This window comes from Pelophylax lessonae (genome assembly GCF_965119305.1).
Source record: "Pelophylax lessonae genome assembly, chromosome: 13".
NCBI classification, from domain to species: Eukaryota; Metazoa; Chordata; class Amphibia; order Anura; family Ranidae; genus Pelophylax; species Pelophylax lessonae.
The window spans coordinates 9,337,460-9,359,782 of NC_138780.1; the positions used below are offsets into that span (position 1 = coordinate 9,337,460).

The window sequence follows — 22,323 nt, forward strand, 5'->3', positions numbered from 1 at the left end:
GAGGAAGCCATGGTGCACTGTATCTATGGAGGAAGCCATGGTTTACTGTATCTATTGAGGAAGCCATGGTCCACTGTATCTATGGAGGAAGCCATGGTCCACTGTATCTATGGAGGAAGCCATGGTTCACTGTATCTATGGAGGAAGTCATGGTTCACTGTATCTATGGAGGAAGCCATGGTTCACTGTATCTATGGAGGAAGCCATGGTTCACTGCATCTATGGAGGAAGCCATGGTCCATTGTATCTATGGAGGAAGCCATAGTTCACTGTATCTATGGAAGAAGACATGGTTCACTGTATCTATGGAGGAAACCATGGTTCATTGTATCTATGGAGGAAGCCATGGTTCACTGTATCTATGGAGGAAGCCATGGTTTATTGTATCTGTGGAGGAAGCCATGGTTCACTGTATCTATGGAGGAAGCCATGGTTCATTGTATCTGTGGAAGAAGCCATGGTTCACTGTATCTATGGAAGAAGCCATGGTTCACTGTATCTATGGAGGAAGCCATGGTTCACTGTATCTATGGAGGAAGCCATGGTTCATTGTATCTATGGAGGAAGCCATGGTTCACTGTATCTATGGAGGTAGCCATGGTTCACTTTATCTATGGAGGAAGCCATGGTTCACTGCATCTATGGAGGAAGCCATGGTTCACTGTATCTATATAGGAAGCCATGGTTCATTGTATCTATGGAGGAAGCCATGGTTCACTGTATCTATAGAGGTAGCCATGGTTCACTGTATCTATGGAGGAAGCCATGGTTCACTGCATCTATGGAGGAAGCCATGGTTCACTGTATCTATGGAGGAAACCATGGTCCACTGTATCTATGCAGGAAGCCATGGTTCACTGTATCTATGGAGGAAGCCATGGTTCACTGTATCTATGGAGGAAGCCATGGTTCACTGTATCTATGGAGGAAGCCATGGTTCACTGTATCTATGGAGGAAGCCATGGTTCACTGTATCTATGGAGGAAGCCATGGTTCACTGTATCTATGGATTAAGCCATAGCTCCCTGTATCTATGGAGGAAGCCATGGTTCACTGTATCTATGGAGGATGCAATGGTGCACCGTATCTATGGAGGAAGCCATGGTTCACTGTATCTATGGAGGAAGCCATGGTGCACTGTATCTATGGAGGAAGCCATGGTTTACTGTATCTATGGAGGAAGCCATGGTGCACTGTATCTATGGAGGAAGCCATGGTTTACTGTATCTATTGAGGAAGCCATGGTCCACTGTATCTATGGAGGAAGCCATGGTCCACTGTATCTATGGAGGAAGCCATGGTTCACTGTATCTATGGAGGAAGTCATGGTTCACTGTATCTATGGAGGAAGCCATGGTTCACTGTATCTATGGAGGAAGCCATGGTTCACTGCATCTATGGAGGAAGCCATGGTCCATTGTATCTATGGAGGAAGCCATAGTTCACTGTATCTATGGAAGAAGACATGGTTCACTGTATCTATGGAGGAAACCATGGTTCATTGTATCTATGGAGGAAGCCATGGTTCACTGTATCTATGGAGGAAGCCATGGTTTATTGTATCTGTGGAGGAAGCCATGGTTCACTGTATCTATGGAGGAAGCCATGGTTCATTGTATCTGTGGAAGAAGCCATGGTTCACTGTATCTATGGAAGAAGCCATGGTTCACTGTATCTATGGAGGAAGCCATGGTTCACTGTATCTATGGAGGAAGCCATGGTTCATTGTATCTATGGAGGAAGCCATGGTTCACTGTATCTATGGAGGTAGCCATGGTTCACTTTATCTATGGAGGAAGCCATGGTTCACTGCATCTATGGAGGAAGCCATGGTTCACTGTATCTATATAGGAAGCCATGGTTCATTGTATCTATGGAGGAAGCCATGGTTCACTGTATCTATAGAGGTAGCCATGGTTCACTGTATCTATGGAGGAAGCCATGGTTCACTGCATCTATGGAGGAAGCCATGGTTCACTGTATCTATGGAGGAAACCATGGTCCACTGTATCTATGCAGGAAGCCATGGTTCACTGTATCTATGGAGGAAGCCATGGTTCACTGTATCTATGGAGGAAGCCATGGTTCACTGTATCTATGGAGGAAGCCATGGTTCACTGTATCTATGGAGGAAGCCATGGTTCACTGCATCTATGGAGGAAGCCATGGTTCACTGTATCTATGGAGGAAACCATGGTCCACTGTATCTATGCAGGAAGCCATGGTTCACTGTATCTATGGAGGAAGCCATGGTTCACTGTATCTATGGAGGCAGCCATGGGTCACTGTATCTATAGAGGAAGCCATGGTTCACTGTATCTATGGAGGAAGCCATGGGGCTGCTCATAGGCAGGTAATGATATTCTTTCCCGCCTAAGTACATTCACCCCCTGAGTCAATAGTTTGTAGAACCGCCTTTTCCCTGCAATTACAGCTGCAAGTCTTTTTGGGGATGTCTCTACCAGCTTTGCACATCTAGAGAGGACATTTCTGCCCATTCTTCTTTGCAAAATATCTCAAGTTCTGTCAGATTGGATGGAGAACGTCTGTGAACAGCAATTTTCAAGTCTTGCCACAGATTCTCAATGTGATTTAGGTCTGGACTGTGACTGGGCCATTCTAACACATGAATATGCTTTGATGTAAACCATTCCATTGTAGCTCTGGCTGTATGTTTCGGGTCGTTGTCCTGCTGGAAGGTGAACCTCCGCCCCAGTCTCAAGTCTTTTGAAGACCCTAACAGGTTTTCTTCTAAGATTGCCTTGTATTTGGCTCCATCCATCTTCCCATCTCTGACCAGCTTCCCTGTCCCTGATGAAGAAAAGCATTGGTGGAGGGGGGGATTATGGTGTGGGGTTGTTTTTCATTCATCCCCAAGGTGTTCTGATTGGTTGAGGTCAGGTCTCTGTGCAGGCCAGTCAAGTTCCTCCACCCCAAACTCGCTCATCCATGTTTTTATGGACCTTGCTTTTTACACTGGTGGGCAGTCATTTTGGAACAGGAAGAGGCCATCCCCCCAAACTCCTCCCACAAAGTTGGGAACATGAAATTGTCCAAAATGTCTTGGTATGCTGACACCTTAAGAGTTCTTCACTGGAACTAAGGGGGCCAAGCCCAACCCCTGAAAAACAACCCCACGCCATTATACCCCCCTCCACCAAATGATTTGGACCAGTGCACAAACAAGGTCCATAAAGACATGGATGAGCGAGTTTGGGATAGAGGAACTTGACTGGCCTACACAGAGTCCTGACCTCAACCCGACAGAACACCTTTGGGAGAAATAAGAGCCAGGCCTTCTTGTCCAACATCAGTGCCTGACCTCACAAATGCGCTTCTGGAATAATGGTCAAACATTCCCATAGACACTCCTAAACCTTGTGGACGGCCTTCCTAGAAGAGTTGAAGCTGTTAAAGGCTGCAAAGGGTGTGCCAACTCAATATGGAATCCTACGGACTAAGACTGGGATGCCATTAAAGTTCATGTGTGTGTAAAGGCAGGCGTCCCAATACTTTTGGTAATATAGTCTACCTCTGGTAGGCGGGAACGGGTTTCTAAAAAAAGGTTTCATACTTACCTGCACTGTGTAATGGTTTTGCACAGAGCAGCCCCGAGCCTCCTCTTCTTGGGAGCTCCTGGCTCCTCCCCCTTGTTGAGTGCCCCCATAGCAAGCCACTCACTATGAGGGCACTTTTGCGGGCTTAATCCAATCTATGAGGTGTGTCTAAGTTCAGTCTCCTTTCACATATTGGCACCACGGACAGGGGGCAGAATCGTAGGAAATCACAACAAATCACAGGATGCGATTGCCGTCACTTTGAACGTCTCCTCAAACGCGGCGCGATTTTGCCGCAACTGTCGTTGTAAAATCGCACAAATAGAATGGCGGAACGCCTGTCACCCAGAGGAAGTACAAGTGATCCAGGACGCCAATATGTGAACAGAGCCTTAGTGAATGGTATTAGAAAACAAACAAAACAGAAGATATAAACTTTTATTGGCCTTCAAAATATTCGTCATCCTTCGCAACAGACTTTTGGCAACATTCATAAAGCTTCTGGAAAGTGTCATCAAAGGCCTCTTTAGAAATCGATCGCAGAACCGCTGTCACACAGCGGATTGATGCCACATCCGCAAAACGTGCGCCTTTCATGCCGCTCTTCAGGCAGGGGGGCACAGTTTGGCATGTTGGCCCTGGGCTCTAGATGGCCTTGTCCCGGACTGTCCAGTGGTTTCCCTCCGCTTTGCTAGCTGTTTATCTGTCAGCTTGTGGGGCACAAACCAGGGATGATTTGGGGGGGGGGGGGGTGCTAGAAGAGGTGATATGGTGGAAGGGAATTGTGATAGGAGGGGGAATTTTTTTTTTGGGGGGGGGGCAATTTGTGCTGGGAGGGGGGATTTGGAGTAGGTGGGGGGATGTGTACTGAGAGGGGAAATTTGATGGGTAGAGGATTTGTGCTAGGAGGAGTGTTTTTTTTTTTGGGGGGGGGGGTCGATTTGTGCACAGGAATTTGCGGAAAAAGAGGATTTGAGCTGGGGGGGCGGATTTTAGAAGACAGGTGGAGATTCGTCCACGGAGGAGGGGGTAAGTATGCAGATTATTTAGTGTTCAATTTTGTTTTGGGGGGGGGGGGGGTTTGCTGTCACATTTGCTCATACATCTTGGGGGGGGGGGGCACAGTTTGGCAGTTTGGCATGTTGGCCCTGGGCTCTTGATGGCCTTGTCCCGGCACTGTCCAGAGGTTTCCATCCGTTTTGCTTTCTGTTTATCTGTCAGCTTGTGGGGCTCAAACCAGGAACATATCTTCCTCTTACCCAAATCTTCACGGATAATGGTGTGCACCATGTCCTTGCTAATGCCCAATTCCACCACCATCAATGGTAGAGTCAGTCGCCGATCTCGTGCCAACATTTGTGGCACGATTATGTCTGGGGTTCTGCTTGTCGACGGCTGACCCGAATGTGGCTCATCCTCCGTTGTTTCCTTCCCACCGTGAAAGCGTATGAACACATTTTCCACTCACCGCTTCCATCCCATACACTTGCACCAACATTTAATGTATCCCCGTCGTTTTCCCCAATTTTTAGCAGAACTTGATGTTCATTCGTTGCTCTCACACTGACTACATTCCACCGCCCGGTTTACCGTGACCGTCACGTGTACTCCACGCTAGGTGGCGCTTCTCAACGTGCGTCTCTGGATAGCCATGTGCATGCGCGCACCTGGCCCATGTTGCTGTTGAGATATTGAACCATTCACCGAACATTTTGGACACACCAGGTATTACAATATGTTGGAAAGAGGCAAAATTAATGTTAAATTTATAGCACCTTGAGCGGCGCTATAAGTGGCATTGGCTATAGTGAAAATGAATGTTAATGCTGTAAAAAGGATCCAATTACACAATAAAGTTACATATTGTTGATGTCTGGTGTTACATGTCTTCTAAATAATTGAACAAAAGCTGACACTGCCTCTCCCGTCTTACTTCTAGGTACCATCGTGTGGACCAAGATGACTCAACCGGCCACCACCACCACGCATAGTCCTCTAAACAGCCCCCCAGTCACATAAAGATCCCCACGCTGCTGACCCCCTGATAATGAATTTGGGGAGGTAAGTCTCTCAATGCAACAGGTGAGGTTAATGTATTAAAGGCCGTCAGAAACCAATGAACCTCAAAGAGTCCTTCAGCCTTGTTTAGCCTAAGATGGCAGATTACACATACAGTTAGGTCCATATATACACTGCCTGGCCCAAAATAAAAAGTTGCCACCTGGAATTAACTAAGCAACTAGCCAGTGGCGGCTGGTGTATTGGGGGCACCCCCCTATCCATGCGTCCGGCCCCCTAATCTACATGCGGGGCGCTGGACGTATGGAGTTCAATGGGGCTTATTTTTTTTAGCCATGTGACTAGAGCCAGAGGCTCTCACAGGCTAAAAGAAAGAGTGGGCTCGGGGCACAGAGCAGTGCGCCCTGAGTCCACCCACTTGTGTGACAATAGCGAAAATTAAAACTCGCTATTGTCACACGGATCTACCTCCTGGCCAATCAGGAAGCGGGTCCTGAGAGTGGCCGAAAGTAGAACCCATACCATTGGGCATGGGGGAGGAGACGCTTCTACTGAGGGGTAAGAAGCCGAAGCTGAAGCTGACGCCGGGTGAGTGAGCTGGGGGGGGGGGGGAGTCCTGGTGTGGTCCTGGTGTGCGGCCTGGTGGGGACCGGGGGGGGGTGTATGGTGCAGTCCGTCTGTCGGCCCCCCGGCCCATGGAGCACCAGGCGCCACTGAAACTAACTAAACTAAGCATGTAGTAACTCTCCTATTGGAGAGTTACTGCATGTGCCCAAAGAATGAGGTTAGCTGACTACCTAAATATACTGAATGACCAGATTATTCCATCAATGGATTTTTTCTTCCTTGATGGCACGGACATATTCCAAGATGGCAATGCCAAGATTCATCGGGCTCAAATTGTGAAAGAGTGGTTTAGGGAGCATGAGACATCATTGTCACACATGGATTGGCCACCACAGAGTCCAGAACTTAACCCCATTGAGAATCTTTGGTATGTGCTGGAGAAGGCTTTGCACAGTGGTCGAACTCTCTCATCATCAACACAAGATCTTGGTGAAAAATTAATGCAACACTGGACGGGAATAAATCTTGTGACATTGCGGAAGCTTATAGAAACAAGGCCACAGCGAATGTGTGCTGTAATCAAAGCCAGCGAAATATTAGAGGGTGTGACCTTTTGTTTTCGGTAGCGACTTTTTTTTTGGCCAGGCAGTGTATTTGGACACAGGAACAATTTTCATACTTTTGGCTCTGTATGCCATCAGAAAAAAATTAAAATGAAACAATCCAAATGAATTTGAAGTGCAGACTTTCAGCTTTAATTCAAGCCTTTGAACATAAATATCAAGTACAATGGTAAGGATCTGCAACCATTTTTAGGGGCTCAGATGTGGATGGACAAATTAATATAATCATAAATAAAATGTTCATTTTTAATATGTTGTAAAGAATCCTTTACTGGCAATGACTGCCTGAAGTCTGGAACCCATGGACATTACCAAAGACTGGGTTTCCTCCTTTCTGATGCTTTGACAGGCTCTAACTGCAGCTGTCTTCAGTTGTTCTTTGTTTGTGGGTCTTTCTGCCTTTAGTTTTGCCTTCAGGAGATTATATGCATCCTCAATTGGGTTGAGTTTAGGTGATTGACTCGGCCATTGCAGAATATTCCACTTCTTTTTCTTCAAAGGCTCCTGGGTTGCTTTTGCAGTGTGTTTTGGATCATTGTCCATCTGTACTGTGAAGCACCGTCCAATCAAATTTGCTGCATTTGGCTGAATCTGGGCTGACAGTATATCTCTAAACACTTCCGAATACATCCGGCTGCTTCTGTCTTCTGTCACATCATCAATAACCACCAATGACCCAGTGCCACTGGAAGCCATGCATGCCCATCCCATCACACTGCCTCCACCATGTTTTACAGATGAGGTTGTGTGCTTTGGATCATGAGCTGTTCCAAGCCTTCTCCACACTTCTTTCTTCCCGTCATTCTGGTTCAGATTATTCTTAGTTTCATCCATCCAAAGAACGCTTTTCCAGAACTGGTCTGGCTTTTTTAGATGTTTTTTTGGCAAAGTCTAATCTGGCTTTTCTATTCTTTAGGCTTATGAATGGTTTGCACCTTGTCGTGAACACTCTGTATTTGCTCTTGTGAAGTCTTCTCCTGATAGTAGACTTTGACAATGATACGCCCACCTCCTGGAGAGTGTCCTTCACTTGTCTGGATGTTGTGGATGGGTTTTTCTTTACCATGGAGAGGATACAGTGATCATTCACCACCGTAGTCTTCTGTGGCTGTCCAGGCCTTTTAATGTTGCTGAGCTCACCAGTGCATTCTTCTTTCCTCAGAATGTACCAAACTGTTGATTTGGCCACTCCTAATGTTGCTGCTATCTCTCTGTTGGATTTGTTTAGTTTTTGAAGCCTTACAATGGCCAGTTTCACTTGCATGGACAGCTCCTTTGAACGCATGATGTAGGTTCACAGCAATAGATTCCAAATGCAAATACCACACTTAGAATCAACTCCAGACCCTTTCCTGTCTAATTGATGAAGAAATAACGAAGGAGTAGCCCACACCTGGCCATGAAACAGCTTTTGATTCAATTGTCCAATTACTTTTGGTCCCTTGAAAAAGGTGGGATGGCTATTCTTAAGAGATGTAATTCCTAAAACCCTTCCTCTGATTTGGATGGGCATACCCTCCAATTAAACCTGAGAGTGTGCACTTTCAGCCCATATCCATCCATATATATATAACTATAGCTTGAATATGTTTCGGTAAATACCTGAAAAAAAAAAAAACTAAAATTGTGCCTGTGCTAGATATATATGGACCTAACTATAGGTTTTAAAGGGCCATTTGCATGGAAGCCATCGTAGCTTACACATGTGCTCAAGTTTTTTTTTTCCAGTTTTCTGGAAGAGTGTCATTGAGAGTCACACCACCACTCCTAAAAAGACAGACAAACTATTCCCACAAGGATGAAGGATGTAATTAGAGGCCAAGAATCTTATTATTAACAGATAATTACACACGGAGTAACTGCTGAGTCAAAGGAGCATTCTTCAGATACCTCACCTAAGGGGAAAATCTCTTTAAACTGACTCATAGAAGAAGACTCATGTGTTGTTACCATGACATAGTGTACATTGTAAAACCCGGGGGAGGGGGGGGGGACATTTTTAAATTAAATGTATAACTGATTTATGTTTTTATTCACGCCTTTTCTCCACAACCAGGCTTGAGTGAGATACAGTATTCTATAAAAAACTTAATAGGTTAGTTCACCTTAAAGTGGTTGTAATCCCTTCCATATCCCCAGTGAAGTGACTGGCCTCAGGGGATACACAGAGATGAAAAAAATTATCTTGCATCAATTGTACCTGTTTATCTGCAGTCTTCTCTTCTCTACATCCATTCAAAGTCCAGAATTTAAAAAGGTTGTCTGAGAGTTTAGAAAAAAAGGAGCTGAAGTTACACTCTGCAGAGCTCAATGAGGAGAGCTCTGAGAGCTGATTCGAGGGAAGAGACACACCCCCTCCACACAGCACAAAGGAACTGAGCTGAGGCTGTCAATCAGCTGGAGGTCCCTCCCCTGTCACCATTTTTCTCTTGGTGTCAGAAAAAAACATTTCTGAAGTGACTCAAGCTGATAGCAGAGGAAGGAAGCAGCAGACAGAAATGATACTTAGTGCTCTGGATTAAAACAAGTATACACTATAGAGTGATATGCTTTGTTCATTTTTCATGTCTGAGGTTTACAACCACTTTATCACTAAAAGTGCCCATGCATTCTGGTGAGTGAGTGAGTGGGATACTGTATTATAAACATTGCTGATCACATAGGGAGGCTGCCACAGCTGATCTCTCCAGAAAAACCGAGTTACCTGGCTCGTAACTACCTTTCTATTACTAATGACACTGACTGGGAAGGGGATAACAACTAGAGGCAATCAAAGGGTTAATTATCTGTTTAACAATGTGTAATGTGTCTAATATGTGCTGCTTTTACTTTACTATCCCTCTGTTTTTTTCTCCCTGCTTTGCAGGGAGAAAAAAACAGACAGATCACTGTTCCCTGTACCCAGAGTTCTGTGTTTTTGTAAACACAGAACTCTGTGTGCTATTGACCACAGCTGATCAGCTGACTTCAGCAACAATCATTGGCTGAAATCAGATGCCAGACTTGTCCTGTGTCTAATCACAGCATGGGTTGGCAGGGGAAGCATGAACCCAGAAGAAAGGTCAGTACCAGCACATTGGCTTGCCTGGTGATGCCGCCCACTCATAGTACAACTATTGCCGGTGGTCGGAAAATAGAAATAAACATATCTGCATAATGCAGAGTACTCCTCACATAGTGTTTGTGGGTTTGAATTTAGTTTGGAGCATCCAGATAATTATTTCAATTATTACTTTTCAGAAAAAGAAGATGCGGATTGCCTAGATATGTTCCCGTCCACTGGATGGTTGATGACCCTAATAGTCTTGATCGGAGCTTTGATACAGTGCCAGTCCGCTTGTGATGTCAGCACAGATGGAAATAGGGTCACCTGCAAAGGACAGAGTCTTAAACGAGTCCCTCAAAATCTATCAGAGAACCTGGAATACCTGGATATGTCATATAACAAAATTTCTGAAATAAGGGCCAATGACTTTTTACGATATCCTAAACTGCAAATTCTAAACCTGAGCTACAACAATATTTCATACATAGAAAATGGAACATTTCAGTATAACTTATTTATAAGGAACTTGAGTTTGTTCAATAACTCTCTCAGTGAGATTCCTCGTTCTTCCTTGGAATATCTGAGATATTTGCAGATCCTTGACTTGTCCAACAACTTCTATAAACGAGTCACTCTTGAGGACTTCTTCAGCTCCCTGGTGAATCTTAAGGATTTGTCTGTAGGGGGTCCCCTGATCTCCAACATCTTAAAAGATGACTTTGCTTCTATCAAAAACATCAGTCTCATAAGGTTTGCTTTGAAATCCAAGTCTAGCTTGGACTATTACGAACCTGGGGCCTTCTCATTTCTGAACACGCAGAATTTATGGCTTGACATTGCTATGGACAAAAATGCAACATTGCTGGGTGATATGTTGAAGGATTTGACAAACAAAACCTTAACTAGCCTCCGATTTCGAAACTTGTTTGAGTTGTCTTATTATGTTGGCGTTGAAGATATATTTTCTCATCTACCATATATTGGTTTAGGACACCTGGTCTTCTACAGAGGGAAATTTAATGAAAACCTCCTACGTCTGGTCTTGCAGAATGTCCAGAGAGCGCCAATAAAGAATCTTTATCTGCTTTCCATAGATTTTGCCCGTTCGCCAAATGCTAATAAATCTGAAGTCACCATCAACAACTTATATTTGGAAAACCTGGTCATACAAGATGTCACCAACCCAGATATACTCCGATTTGATTGGACGTTCACTTGGTTCAACAAGGTAACCAACCTCAGTATCATTAATGTGAACTTCAACTATGTTCCTTGCGATGCTTGGGGCCAGATGACCAATGTGGTCAAGCTAGATATATCTGGTAACCGTCTCTTGGCCACCTACCTGTACAACCTCTTGTGTAGAGATAACATTTTACCCAATATTGAGATATTTAATGCCAGCAACAATATTATGCGTAGTCTGAAGACCATCTCTTTGTTGACAGTTCAGTGGCCAAAACTCACCTACCTTGACCTTAGCTCAAACAACCTTGGGAGTCGCAATGAATCTTGTGTGTGGACATCTAACCTCAAAGTTCTTATTTTAAGAGATAATTTGCTCCAGTATGAAGTGTTCCAGTGTCTACCTACAACAGTGGAATACTTAGACCTGTCCAACTCCCATCTTGACCGATTAAACATGCGATACTTTGACATGGCCACCAATTTGACACAACTGATTCTCAGCAACAATAAAATCAAGTTTATACCATCCAATTGGAAAAGTCCCAACCTTCAAGTGTTGGCACTGGAAGGCAATTCTTTTGGAATTATCGATAAGGGTTCTTTTCAAGACTTGCCCCAGCTGAAATGCTTGACAGCGGGCAACAATCCTTACCACTGTACATGCGACCTTTATGCCTTTTTTACAGACACTCAGAAAGAGGGTTCTTTGATTCTGGGTGACTGGCCTGATGGTTATTATTGCTATCATCCCCAGCATTTATTGGACACTAGAATTGAAAATTTCCACCCAGGATTACTGGAATGTAATGTCGGCTTAGTGGTGGCCATTTCTGTATCGGTGACAGCTGTTGTTGTCATTATCTGCATGTTGTTGTGTTGGAGATACAATGCACCATGGTACATCAGAGCAACTTGCCAAATAATCCAAATGAAATATCGATCACGGAAGGCTGACCAGAACAGAATCTATGACTACCATGCCTTCATCTCTTACAGCTATTCAGATGCCGATTGGGTAAGGGGGGTTCTCCTCCCTCATCTGGAGAACTCTGACCCACCCTACAGAATATGCATCCATGAGAGAGACTTTCAACCAGGGAAATGGATCATCGATAACATAATAGAGAACATTGAGAACAGCAGCAAGATCATCTTCATTCTTTCACACAACTTTGTCAACAGCGAGTGGTGTAACTACGAGCTGTACTTCGCCCATCAAAGGGCGATTGGCCACGCGTTTGAAGATGTCATCCTGGTGGTCAAGGAAAGTGTTAGCATGGAAGATCTGCCAAAAAGATTCCACAGATTACGGAAAATCCTTAGGACCAAAACCTATTTGGAGTGGCCTGTGGAGGAAAGCAGACAACCCTTCTTTTGGGTTCAACTCAAGAGCATCTTAGGAAAGGGCAGCTCAAGCCTTACAGGGCAAGAAAGCTTATCTGTGGTGAATGAAAATGCTATTGTAGAGCAGGAGAGCAGCTCAAATGAAATGACAATCCCTACAGAGAACAGCAATGTGAATATATCTGAAAATCAGACTTAGAAACTTATATTTTAAGATGTCATTGTTCTAAATGCTGTCTATAAATGTATGTAATTATTACTTAGTGGAGGCAAGCTTGCCTCTTATACCTACTGTGAAAGCTTTTTTGACACATGATCAACGAGACCATGACCAAGAAGTTCATATAGTATAAAGCCCCGTACACAGAGTAGAAATTCGGCCGGGAAATTTCATCCGACGACCGATCTGCCGATTTTCGGCTTGTTAGTATGGTGCTTCCGACAACCAGAAAAAATTCTGGTGTGCAGGGTATATAATTTTTGTCGACCATCAAAACACGTCCGATTTTCGTCTCATTAGTACAGATTTCAATGGGGAAAAATCTTATGAGCAAGACTGGGCATGCTCAGAGATGAAAGAACACATAGAAAGCAATCCAACACATGACATCACTTCTGAAGTAGAATTCTGTCGTACGGGAAAATTCGTGTGCAGTCTAGAGCACATTCCAACCAACAGACACCACTCTGGACAAAAGACGGACGACCGGTCGGCGGAAATTCGTTGCGTGTGTACGAGGCTTAACTCCCACCCAAACTTTTTGGGTTTAGAATAGAGTGGAGAAGGGCTTCCACTGAGCTGACCTCCCGTATTTCTAGTCATCTCTCTTGGATGGAAAATGATGGGAAATCTCCTCAATGGGACACAAACAACCATAAAAACCTGGAAGGTTCTTACACAGTTCTATATACATCAGTATTAAACATAAAAAAAAAAGATGGGAAACATTTCTGTGGCCAGTTGTCTCAGTTGTAAAGCCCTTTTTTTTAACTTTGAAGAAAAATCAGCTACGTTGTCATTTAATATCCGCTCACATGAGATATTTGAACGGGAAGAAAGGAGTGCCTGGTATACGGCATAATGCCACACTTGATGAAGGGGTAATAATCATAAATAGAGGTGGGTGGACTCTGCAGTGGTACGTGGGTCTCTTTTCCAACACAGGTTCCTCCTAAAATGGTACAGAGGCCAGGGAGTCCACCAACCTCAGTTTACGCAGACCTATAGCTTGTATGCTAGCTCTTAAGAAGAGGGAGGCTTTTTTCCCCCAAATCATGTTGGCTCAATTTACTTAGGCCAGAGGAGAACCCCCAAAGGGACTTTTAAGGTCTTAGACAATCATTTGCTGCTACTTTAGCAGCAAATGATTGTCTAAGACCTTAAAAGTCCCATTGGGGGTTCTCTTCTGGCCTTTTTTGTTTTGGGATGCGGTCTTAACCATTAACTCCCTATTTCACCAACCAATCCCTTTCTACTTGCTCAATTTACTTATTCCATATTCTCAATAAAAGATTGTTACCTTTTTATCAAGTATGGCATCATGCCGTATACCGGGCACTACTTTTTTTCCATCCAAATATCTCCTGTACTGAAGCGACTGAGTCGTACCAGCCAGATAGCAGCCCAGACCCCCATAGGGAGTCACATATCATATACCACTATTTATTTACAGGAACACCTATTACAGACTATAGTAACCCAATTAGTCCAGTGCGGTCCCTAGCTCAAATCAACCATCTCTGATAAGAGGGGATCTACCTCCCAGTACACCTTGCCAGGGAACAAACATCGACCAAGAATGGTTTTATCCTGCTAAATCATTGTTCATAATGCTTGCAGAAGTCTTGGATGGTTACGCATGATGGTCACATCACGACTTTCATTAAGGTTTATTTCAAATGTATGCCAAGTTCTTCACAGTGGGTTATATGTTTCAGAAGAACTTGCCAGCATTGCTAATGATCCCCATAGTTCTCAGATCCATATTGACAAACCTTTTACTTTAAGCAGCCCAGCATCTGTAGACCGACCAAAGGCTAGGGTGGTTCTCCTGCCACGACAGCTAGAGACACGCTGTGAGCTAATGTCTTTGTTCCTAAGGGGAATCCACTAGGAGGGGGTTCTCATTGGCATTATGGTACCAGAATTTTGTATGTTTCAGAGGAACTTACTAACATTGCTAATGATCCCCATAGTTCTCAGATCCATATTGACAAACTTTATACCTTATGGCCAGCCCAGCATCTAAAGACAGACCAGAGGTTAGGGTGGTTCTCCTACCATGGCAGCTACAGACCTGCTGTAAGCTAATGTCTTGATCCCTAAGGCATCACATCTCCCTCTATGGTTTCCCCATGGCGTCAAGTTAAAATGGGCACTTTCTGACAATGAAACAGACAGAGGTAAAAACTCTTTAGTAAGGACAGTGAAGGCTAGACCCTCCCAAATGTTTGATTCCATGCACGTACAGGCCTTTTAATGTCTTCATTAAAACTGGCTTAACTTAGTCGAAACTCTAAAAAAAAACCTAAGCCCTAATGAAGGGGAAGTCTGTTTGCCCCCGAAATGTGTTGTTTTTTTCTTTTTTGAACCATTTATGTCTGTAAAGACTTGACTTTCAGACATTTGTTTGGTGCTCCTTTTGGATTGTATATGCATGAATTCTCAACTAGACGTGTGCTTTTCATTTCGTAAGGATTCATTTTTATAATGAAAATTATTATTTCGAAGATTTAGATGTATCCGAATTTCCAAATGGACATAGTAAGTAATGTCGACAAATCCAAAAAATGTTATAGCAAAATTAGTGAATGCATTTGTTTCATTCGGATTCATTATGAATAGCTAGTTGTTAAGGAGAGGGCAGCTGCGGCATCTATACCGATCATGACTCATCTGCTGTCACCAGGCTTCCCCGCTGACAGCAAAATGTAAACAAGTGCCGGTATTAAAAATAAAATAATAAAACAAAACATCATGGGGTCTCCCTTATCCATACCAAGCCCTTCGGGTCTGGTATGGATTTGGAGGGGAACCCCACTCCAAAGAAAAATGATGTGGCCCCCTCCCCCAAAATCCATTCCAGACTCTTAGGTCTGATATGGATTTTAAGAGGAACACCATGTCAAAATGTAACAAAAACTGGCTTGGAGCCCCCCCAAAATCCATACCGGGGCCTTATCTGAGCAGGCAGGCTAAGAAAGGGGGGACAAGCCAGCGGCCCCCTTTTGAACCATATCAGGCCACATGCCCTCAACATAGGGGGGGTGCCAGGGAATCCCGCTGACAGCAGATGAGTCATGGTTGTTAAAGATACACCAGCCGCCTGCTCCTTCACAACCAGCTATTCCGAATGACACTAAAGCCCCGTACACACGATCAGATTATCAAAAGATCTGTCGTCCGTTTTTTGTGGCATGCTAGTCTGATGTGGAAAGTGAAGAGGTTATTTTCATATGAATTTTCACGTACAACAGAATTCTACTTCAGAAGTGATGTCATGTGCTGAATTGCTTTGTATGTGTTCTTTCGTCTCTGAGCATGCCCAGTCTTGCTCTTAAGATTTTTTTCAGTCGAAATCTGTACTAATGAGACGAAAATCGGACGTTGTTTTGATGGACGACAAAAATTTTATAGCCTGCACATCAGGATTTTGTCAGCTAAAAAGTCGGAGTTGACTGTCGAAAGCACCGTACTAACAATCCGAAAATCGGCAGATCGGTCGTCGGACGAATTTTCAGTTCAGATTTTCTTATCGCGTGTACGGGCCTTAAATGAATGTCGAAGATCTGGAACGAATTTCGAAAATGACTTGGTTTAACATAACGAATGTAACAAAAGTAATTTTTAACCAATGCATCCGAAACTAAGTGAAAATTTCCAGCATGCACATGTCTATTCTCAACTCTGGGTCTATGTCACATGTCTATTCTCTGGGTTCTTCTCCCATTTCTAAGGGGGGGTTTCCATTTTGACAGAAGCTTTTGGTCCAGAACCAGATTGCCCAGTGATAATTTTAGTGACCCATTGAAAATTTGTATCCAGTGCCCATTTGTACTTGTGTTCCGATATTTTGTTTCTGTCTGATTCCTTGCTTCAGATTTTCCTTCACTTCCCGTTTGGGGAAGAACTGTCAGCAGGACAGCAAATGAAGAACCTCTCCAACGTAGTCCCATATTGTAGTGGACAGGCTGGATGAGAGCATTGTGACTTTCTGGGGAACCTCAAAAGTCCATTCAGGGATTTTAGTTTGGGAGTTTTTGTGCAAGGATGAGTTCGGGAAGCTACAATGTGAATATTTCTGAAACTGGTCATGACCGTCTGATCTCCAACAAACACGTTTTCTAAGTATTACTACCAAGTTCAGCACTTCTGTGAATGTTAAAGGGGGTGGAACCCTTCCACCTTTATTATACACTTTATATGTCTTATGTTGATGATGACGATGTCTTATTTTGATGATGAAGATTTAAGATTGTATGTTTTATGTGTTGTATATACCTCTAAATGTCTACGTTTATACTCATTGAGGAAACCTTCCCCCTGTAGGGTTGTCCTCACATTATTATCTCTGAGCACTGTGCTGTACATGGTATATTTTATTGTTCATGTCTTTACCAACCAATTATGAAGGAGGGGCTTTATTTTGCCACACCCCCTTTGTGCACTTTTGAGTTTACACCTCGACCCTCTGCAATGCAATTGCCTTTTTATTACTTCTTTATAGTTTTTTTTTATGTTTTTTTTTTTTTTTTCATTTTATTTTCTTTATTAGTCATCTCCCTGTTTCTTTGGTTATACTTTTTTTTCATTCATACCTGTTTTGTAAAGGGTCAGTACATCCCAAAGCGATATATATTGAAGAATGCACCGTCTGTTGGGATTCTTATATCTCAGGGCCACAACAGCACCATCCCTTCACCCATGTTCTCATTCCATCAAGGTCTCACCCCCTGCCTTTCCTATATATATAATAGAAAATGCATCAGGAGGAGTGAGTCTCCCTGAAGAGAGAGGAGGATCAACCACGGCTATAGCTAGTCAAAGCTTGACTTCAGTTTAGGGGGGGTCTCTAGCTTTTAGGTGTTTTGCCCGGTGTTTTTGTGTCCTGGTTAGGCTGGGGAAGGGGTAGAACTTCTCCCAGGTTTTTATTGTTGTCTATGCCCCATTGGAGAGATTTGAGCTGGGAAGGGGTAGAACTTCTCCCAGGTTTTTATTGTTGTCTATGCCCCATTGGAGAAATTTGGGCTGGGGAAGGGGTAGAACTTCCCCCAGGTTTTTATTGTTGTCTATGCCCCATTGGAGAAATTTGGGCTGGGGAAGGGGTAGAACTTCTCCCAGGTTTTTATTGTTGTCTATGCCCCATTGGAGAAATTTGGGCTGGGGAAGGGGTAGAACTTCTCCCAGGTTTTTATTGTTGTCTATGCCCCATTGGAGAAATTTGGGCTGGGGAAGGGGTAGAACTTCTCCCAGGTTTTTATTGTTGTCTATGCCCCATTGGAGAAATTTGGGCTGGGGAAGGGGTAGAACTTCCCCCAGGTTTTTATTGTTGTCTATGCCCCATTGGAGAAATTTGGGCTGGGGAAGGGGTAGAACTTCTCCCAGGTTTTTATTGTTGTCTATGCCCCATTGGAGAAATTTGGGCTGGGGAAGGGGTAGAACTTCTCCCAGGTTTTTATTGTTGTCTATGCCCCATTGGAGAAATTTGGGCTGGGGAAGGGGTAGAACTTCTCCCAGGTTTTTATTGTTGTCTATGCCCCATTGGAGAAATTTGGGCTGGGGAAGGGGTAAAACTTCCCCCAGGTTTTTATTGTTGTCTATGTCCTATTGGAGAAATTTGAGCTGGGGAAGGGGTAGAACTTCTCTTAGGTTTTTATTGTTGTCTATGCCCCATTGGAGAGATTTGGGTTGGGGAAGGAGTAGAACTTCTCTTAGGTTTTTATTGTTGTTTATGCCCCATTGGAGAGATTTGGGTTGGGGAAGGGGTAGAACTTCTCCCAGGTTTTTATTGTTGTCTATGCCCCATTGGAGAAATTTGAGCTAGGGAAGGGGTAGAACTTCTCCCAGGTTTTTATTGTTGTCTATGCCCCATTGGAGAAATTTGGGCTGGGGAAGGGGTAAAACTTCCCCCAGGTTTTTATTGTTGTCTATGTCCTATTGGAGAAATTTGAGCTGGGGAAGGGGTAGAACTTCTCTTAGGTTTTTATTGTTGTCTATGCCCCATTGGAGAGATTTGGGTTGGGGAAGGAGTAGAACTTCTCTTAGGTTTTTATTGTTGTCTATGCCCCATTGGAGAAATTTGGGCTGGGGAAGGGGTAGAACTTCCCCCAGGTTTTTATTGTTGTCTATGCCCCATTGGAGAGATTTGGGCTGGGGAAGGGGTAGGACTTCTCCCAGGTTTTTATTGTTGTCTTTGCCCCATTGGAGAGGTTTGAGCTGGGGAAGGGGTAGAACTTCTCCCAGGTTCTTACTGTTGTCTATGCCTCAGTCCAGAGATTTTCCCCTAACTTCCTGTCTCAGTGACACAAGAGGAAATTAGAGATTTTCTTCACAATGGGGACACAAAAATATATAGAAGCCCAATAGGGGTTATAGCCTTCCCCCATTATATTAAAGCCCCTAAAAAAGTTAAACTTAAAGTATAACTAAAGGCAAAACTTTTTTTTTTTTTTTTAGTTTTGGAGTGGAGAGGGATTAGAACGCTTTTCAGTTTTTATTGCTACCTGCACCCCCATTAGGGAGATTCACCCTCTCTATTTGTCCTGTGGATCGTTATCATTGGAAAAAAAAAGAAAATTCTAAATTTTGCGTTGTCCCCAGAAAAGAAAAGGAGGGGAAATCTTCAAGTGATGATCTTGGGGATCCCCAAGGGATTCCCTTAATTTGCAGAGATTTCCTCTAATTTCCTGTTTGGCTATGGGACAGGAATGAAGGGAAATCTCCCCACTGCATTGCGACTTTCATGTGACTTTGATGCTTTGCGACTTTGGTCAATTATAGCAGTACAGAATGTGACACCTAAAATCACAAAAACACTCTGAAGTCACAGCCAAAGTGGTAAACATAAGACAAAGAAAGCGACGCATATTACAGTTGCAATCTGGGACAATCTTGTCACAAGAAAGATGCAGAAAAGTAGTACAGGACCTTCTTTTTTGTCTGCGACTTGAGTCAAAGCGAATAGGACAACACCCGTAGAAATGAATGTGTTTTGACTTGTCATGCAACTTTCTGCATTGCACGTGAGAAGTCGCAGCAGTGTGAACCAGGGCTTAAGAACCAATTCACACCAAAAAGAAGGCACCTGACTCCTCTGCGGTTTAGCACATCATAATGCATGGTATGTGCATGGTACTGAGCAATGCGTTGTTCACAATGAATGCCACCATAATGCACCACATTCAGTGGAGGTGCGTTGTGCTAACATGCGTTTTAGTGCCCAGTACCGCAATGTAAATTCTGCCAAATTTCTTGGACCTTCTCTCAATCTACATCCAGTGCTGTATTTTGGCGTAGGCCAACAAGGCCCACTCCTAGGGCGGCACTTTGCAGGGGGGGGGCAGCAAAGAAACTGCTCCCCTCCACCTGAGTCTCTATTGGCCACTGGTTGCTAGAGCCACCTCTCTCATTGCCCCCTCTCTCTTAACCCCCTCTCTCTCACTCTCATCCCCCCTCTCTCTCACCGCCCCTCTCTCTCACCCCCCCTCTCTCTCTCTCACCCCTCCTCTCTCTCTCTCACCCCCCCTCTCTCTCTCTCACCCCTCCTCTTTCTCTTTCACTCCTCTTCTCTCTCTCTCTCATCCTTCCTCTCTCTCTCACCCCTCCTCTCTCTCTTATCCTCCCTCTCGCTCTCTCTCTCATCCCCCTTCTCGCTCTCTCTCTCTCTCTCTCTCTCATCCCCCTCTCTCTCTCTCTCATCCCCCCTTTCTTGCTCTCTCACCCCCTCCCCTCTCTCTCAACCCCCCTCTCTCTCTCCCTCACCCACCCCCTCTCTCGTGAGATATCAGGGGTTCATGCTGGGACCTGTAGTCCTTCAATTTTGGAGGGAGCCACATCCATTAAAAAAGGAGTGGGGAAAAGTTACATAGGTGGGGGGGGGCGCCAAATTTTAGTCTTGCCTAGGGCAGCACAAAACCAAAATACACCACTGACTACATCTTCTCCCTGGGTCAGTTGATTGCCCCCTTTGGCTTCCAATATCATCTCTACGCCGACGACACCCAAATCTATCTCTCCACCCCTCAGCTCACTCCTTCAGCCTCCTCACGCTTTACCAACTTAGTAACAGACATATCAGCCTGGATGTCACACCACTTCCTCAAACTCAACCTATCCAGAACCGAGCTCATAATATTTCCTCCCCCAAGTGCCTCTTCTCCTTCCCGTTTCAACTATCAACCCGTCCCCCATGCCAAGGTCCTAGGTGTAATCCTGGACTCTGAATTATCCTTTCGGCTCCACATCCAGTCGCTGTCCAAAGCTTGCCACCTCAACCTCCCCAACATCTCCAAGCTACGTTCCTTCCTAACAAACAACACCACAAAGCTTCTAATCCACTCCCTGGTCATCTCTCGTCTCGATTACTACAACTCCCTCCTCATTGGCTTACCTTTAAATAGGCAATCCCCCCTTAAGTCCATTATTAACGCTGCTGCCAGGCTCATCCACCTTACAAACCGTTCGGCATCTGCTACACCTCATTGCCAATCCCTCCATTGGCTGCCACTCAACCAACAAATTAAATTCAAGATATTAACAATGACTTACAAAGCCACCCATAACTTGGCCCCTTGCTACATCATTAATCTGGTCTCAAAATACCAACCAAATCTTTCTCTTCATTCTTCCCAGGACCTCCTGCTCTTTAGCTCTCTTGACACCTCTTCCCATGCCCATCTCCAGGACTTCTCCTGAGCTTCTCCCATCCTCTAGAATGCTCTACACCAGGGATCCTCAAACTAAGGTTCTCCAGCTGTTGCGGAACTACACATCCCATGAGGCATTGTAAAACCTAAACATTCACAGAAATGACTAGGCATGATGGGAATTGTAGTTCCTGAACAACTGGAGGGCCACAGTTTGAAGACCCCCTGCCCTAACCCAATGTGTCCGACCAGGGCTTTTTTTCTCAGAAAATAGGCGCAGGAACTCCCCCCTTCTGAGTCACCCCTAGTCTCCACCCACCTCTGAGCACTGTCCCTTGGTTCCACCCCCTAACCACCTCCCACGCACCCACAAAATACCTCACCCAGCAACAAAAGATCCACCCCAGCAACATTAGACCCCCTCCAGTAGCAACAACGGCTCTCCCAGCAACCAGTATCAATATATCAGCCAACAATAGACCTCTACCTCAACAGGAGATCCCTACCAACAACATAAGACCCCCCCAGCAACAATAGACCCTCACACTATAATAGATCCCTACCAGTGACAATAGATCCCCAAGCAGCCAGCATCAAGAGACCCTCCAACACACCCCACACCCCTTGCTATTACATACATTCAAAGCTGAAGGTGCCGGAACTGCCTTCCCCCACGTTCCTGCTGAAAAAAATGCCCTGTGTCCGACTATCTCCTACTTTGTCTACCTTCAGACGATCCCTGAAAACACATCTCTTCAGAGAAGCCTATATGGCCCCCACCTAACTACTGTACTTTTATTTTCTCGATCAGCACATTCCCCCCACAGTTATTACGTCTTGTATCTCTTGACCCTCCCTCATAGATTGTAAGCTCTAATGAGCAGTGCCTTCTAAATCCTGTATTAAAGTGTATTGTAGTTGTACTGTCTTCCCTCAAGTTGTAAAGCGCTGCGTAAACTGGTGGCGCTATATAAATCCTGTATATTATTAATTTTTTCACCCACCTGGGAAGAGCAGTCCATAGACCTGCATGACTATGCTGGTATAGACCTGAGTATAGTGTATGTCTATGGACAGCTGTACACAGCACCTGGCCTTTCCCAATGCATGGGAT

The 22,323-nt window shown here is 44.4% G+C and overlaps 2 protein-coding genes across 3 annotated transcripts in view; both read left to right on the top strand.

Annotated features, from left to right (window-relative positions):
* LOC309543141 (uncharacterized protein) overlaps nt 1-22,323 on the top strand; it is a gene marked incomplete at its 3' end in the record, with an annotated part of 1,180,881 nt that overhangs the window by 513,436 nt on the left and 645,122 nt on the right. The window lies entirely within an intron of this gene.
* LOC309543147 (toll-like receptor 2) lies at nt 5,501-12,675 on the top strand. Of its 2 annotated transcripts, none has more exons than XM_082242531.1 (2): nt 5,501-5,639; nt 10,007-12,675. In XM_082242531.1, the coding sequence occupies exon 2, from the start codon at nt 10,033-10,035 to the stop codon at nt 12,541-12,543; it is 2,511 nt and encodes an 836-aa protein (XP_082098657.1). In that variant the 5' UTR covers nt 5,501-5,639; nt 10,007-10,032; the 3' UTR covers nt 12,544-12,675. The 2 variants fall into 2 exon arrangements, with proteins under 2 accessions (XP_082098657.1, XP_082098658.1); XM_082242532.1 differs by having other exon boundaries at nt 5,501-5,618.

Bases quoted from the DNA above. Each gene is read 5' to 3' on its own strand.
- LOC309543147 (XM_082242531.1), top strand. From the start codon at position 10,033: ATGTTCCCGTCCACTGGATGGTTGATGACCCTAATAGTCTTGATCGGA.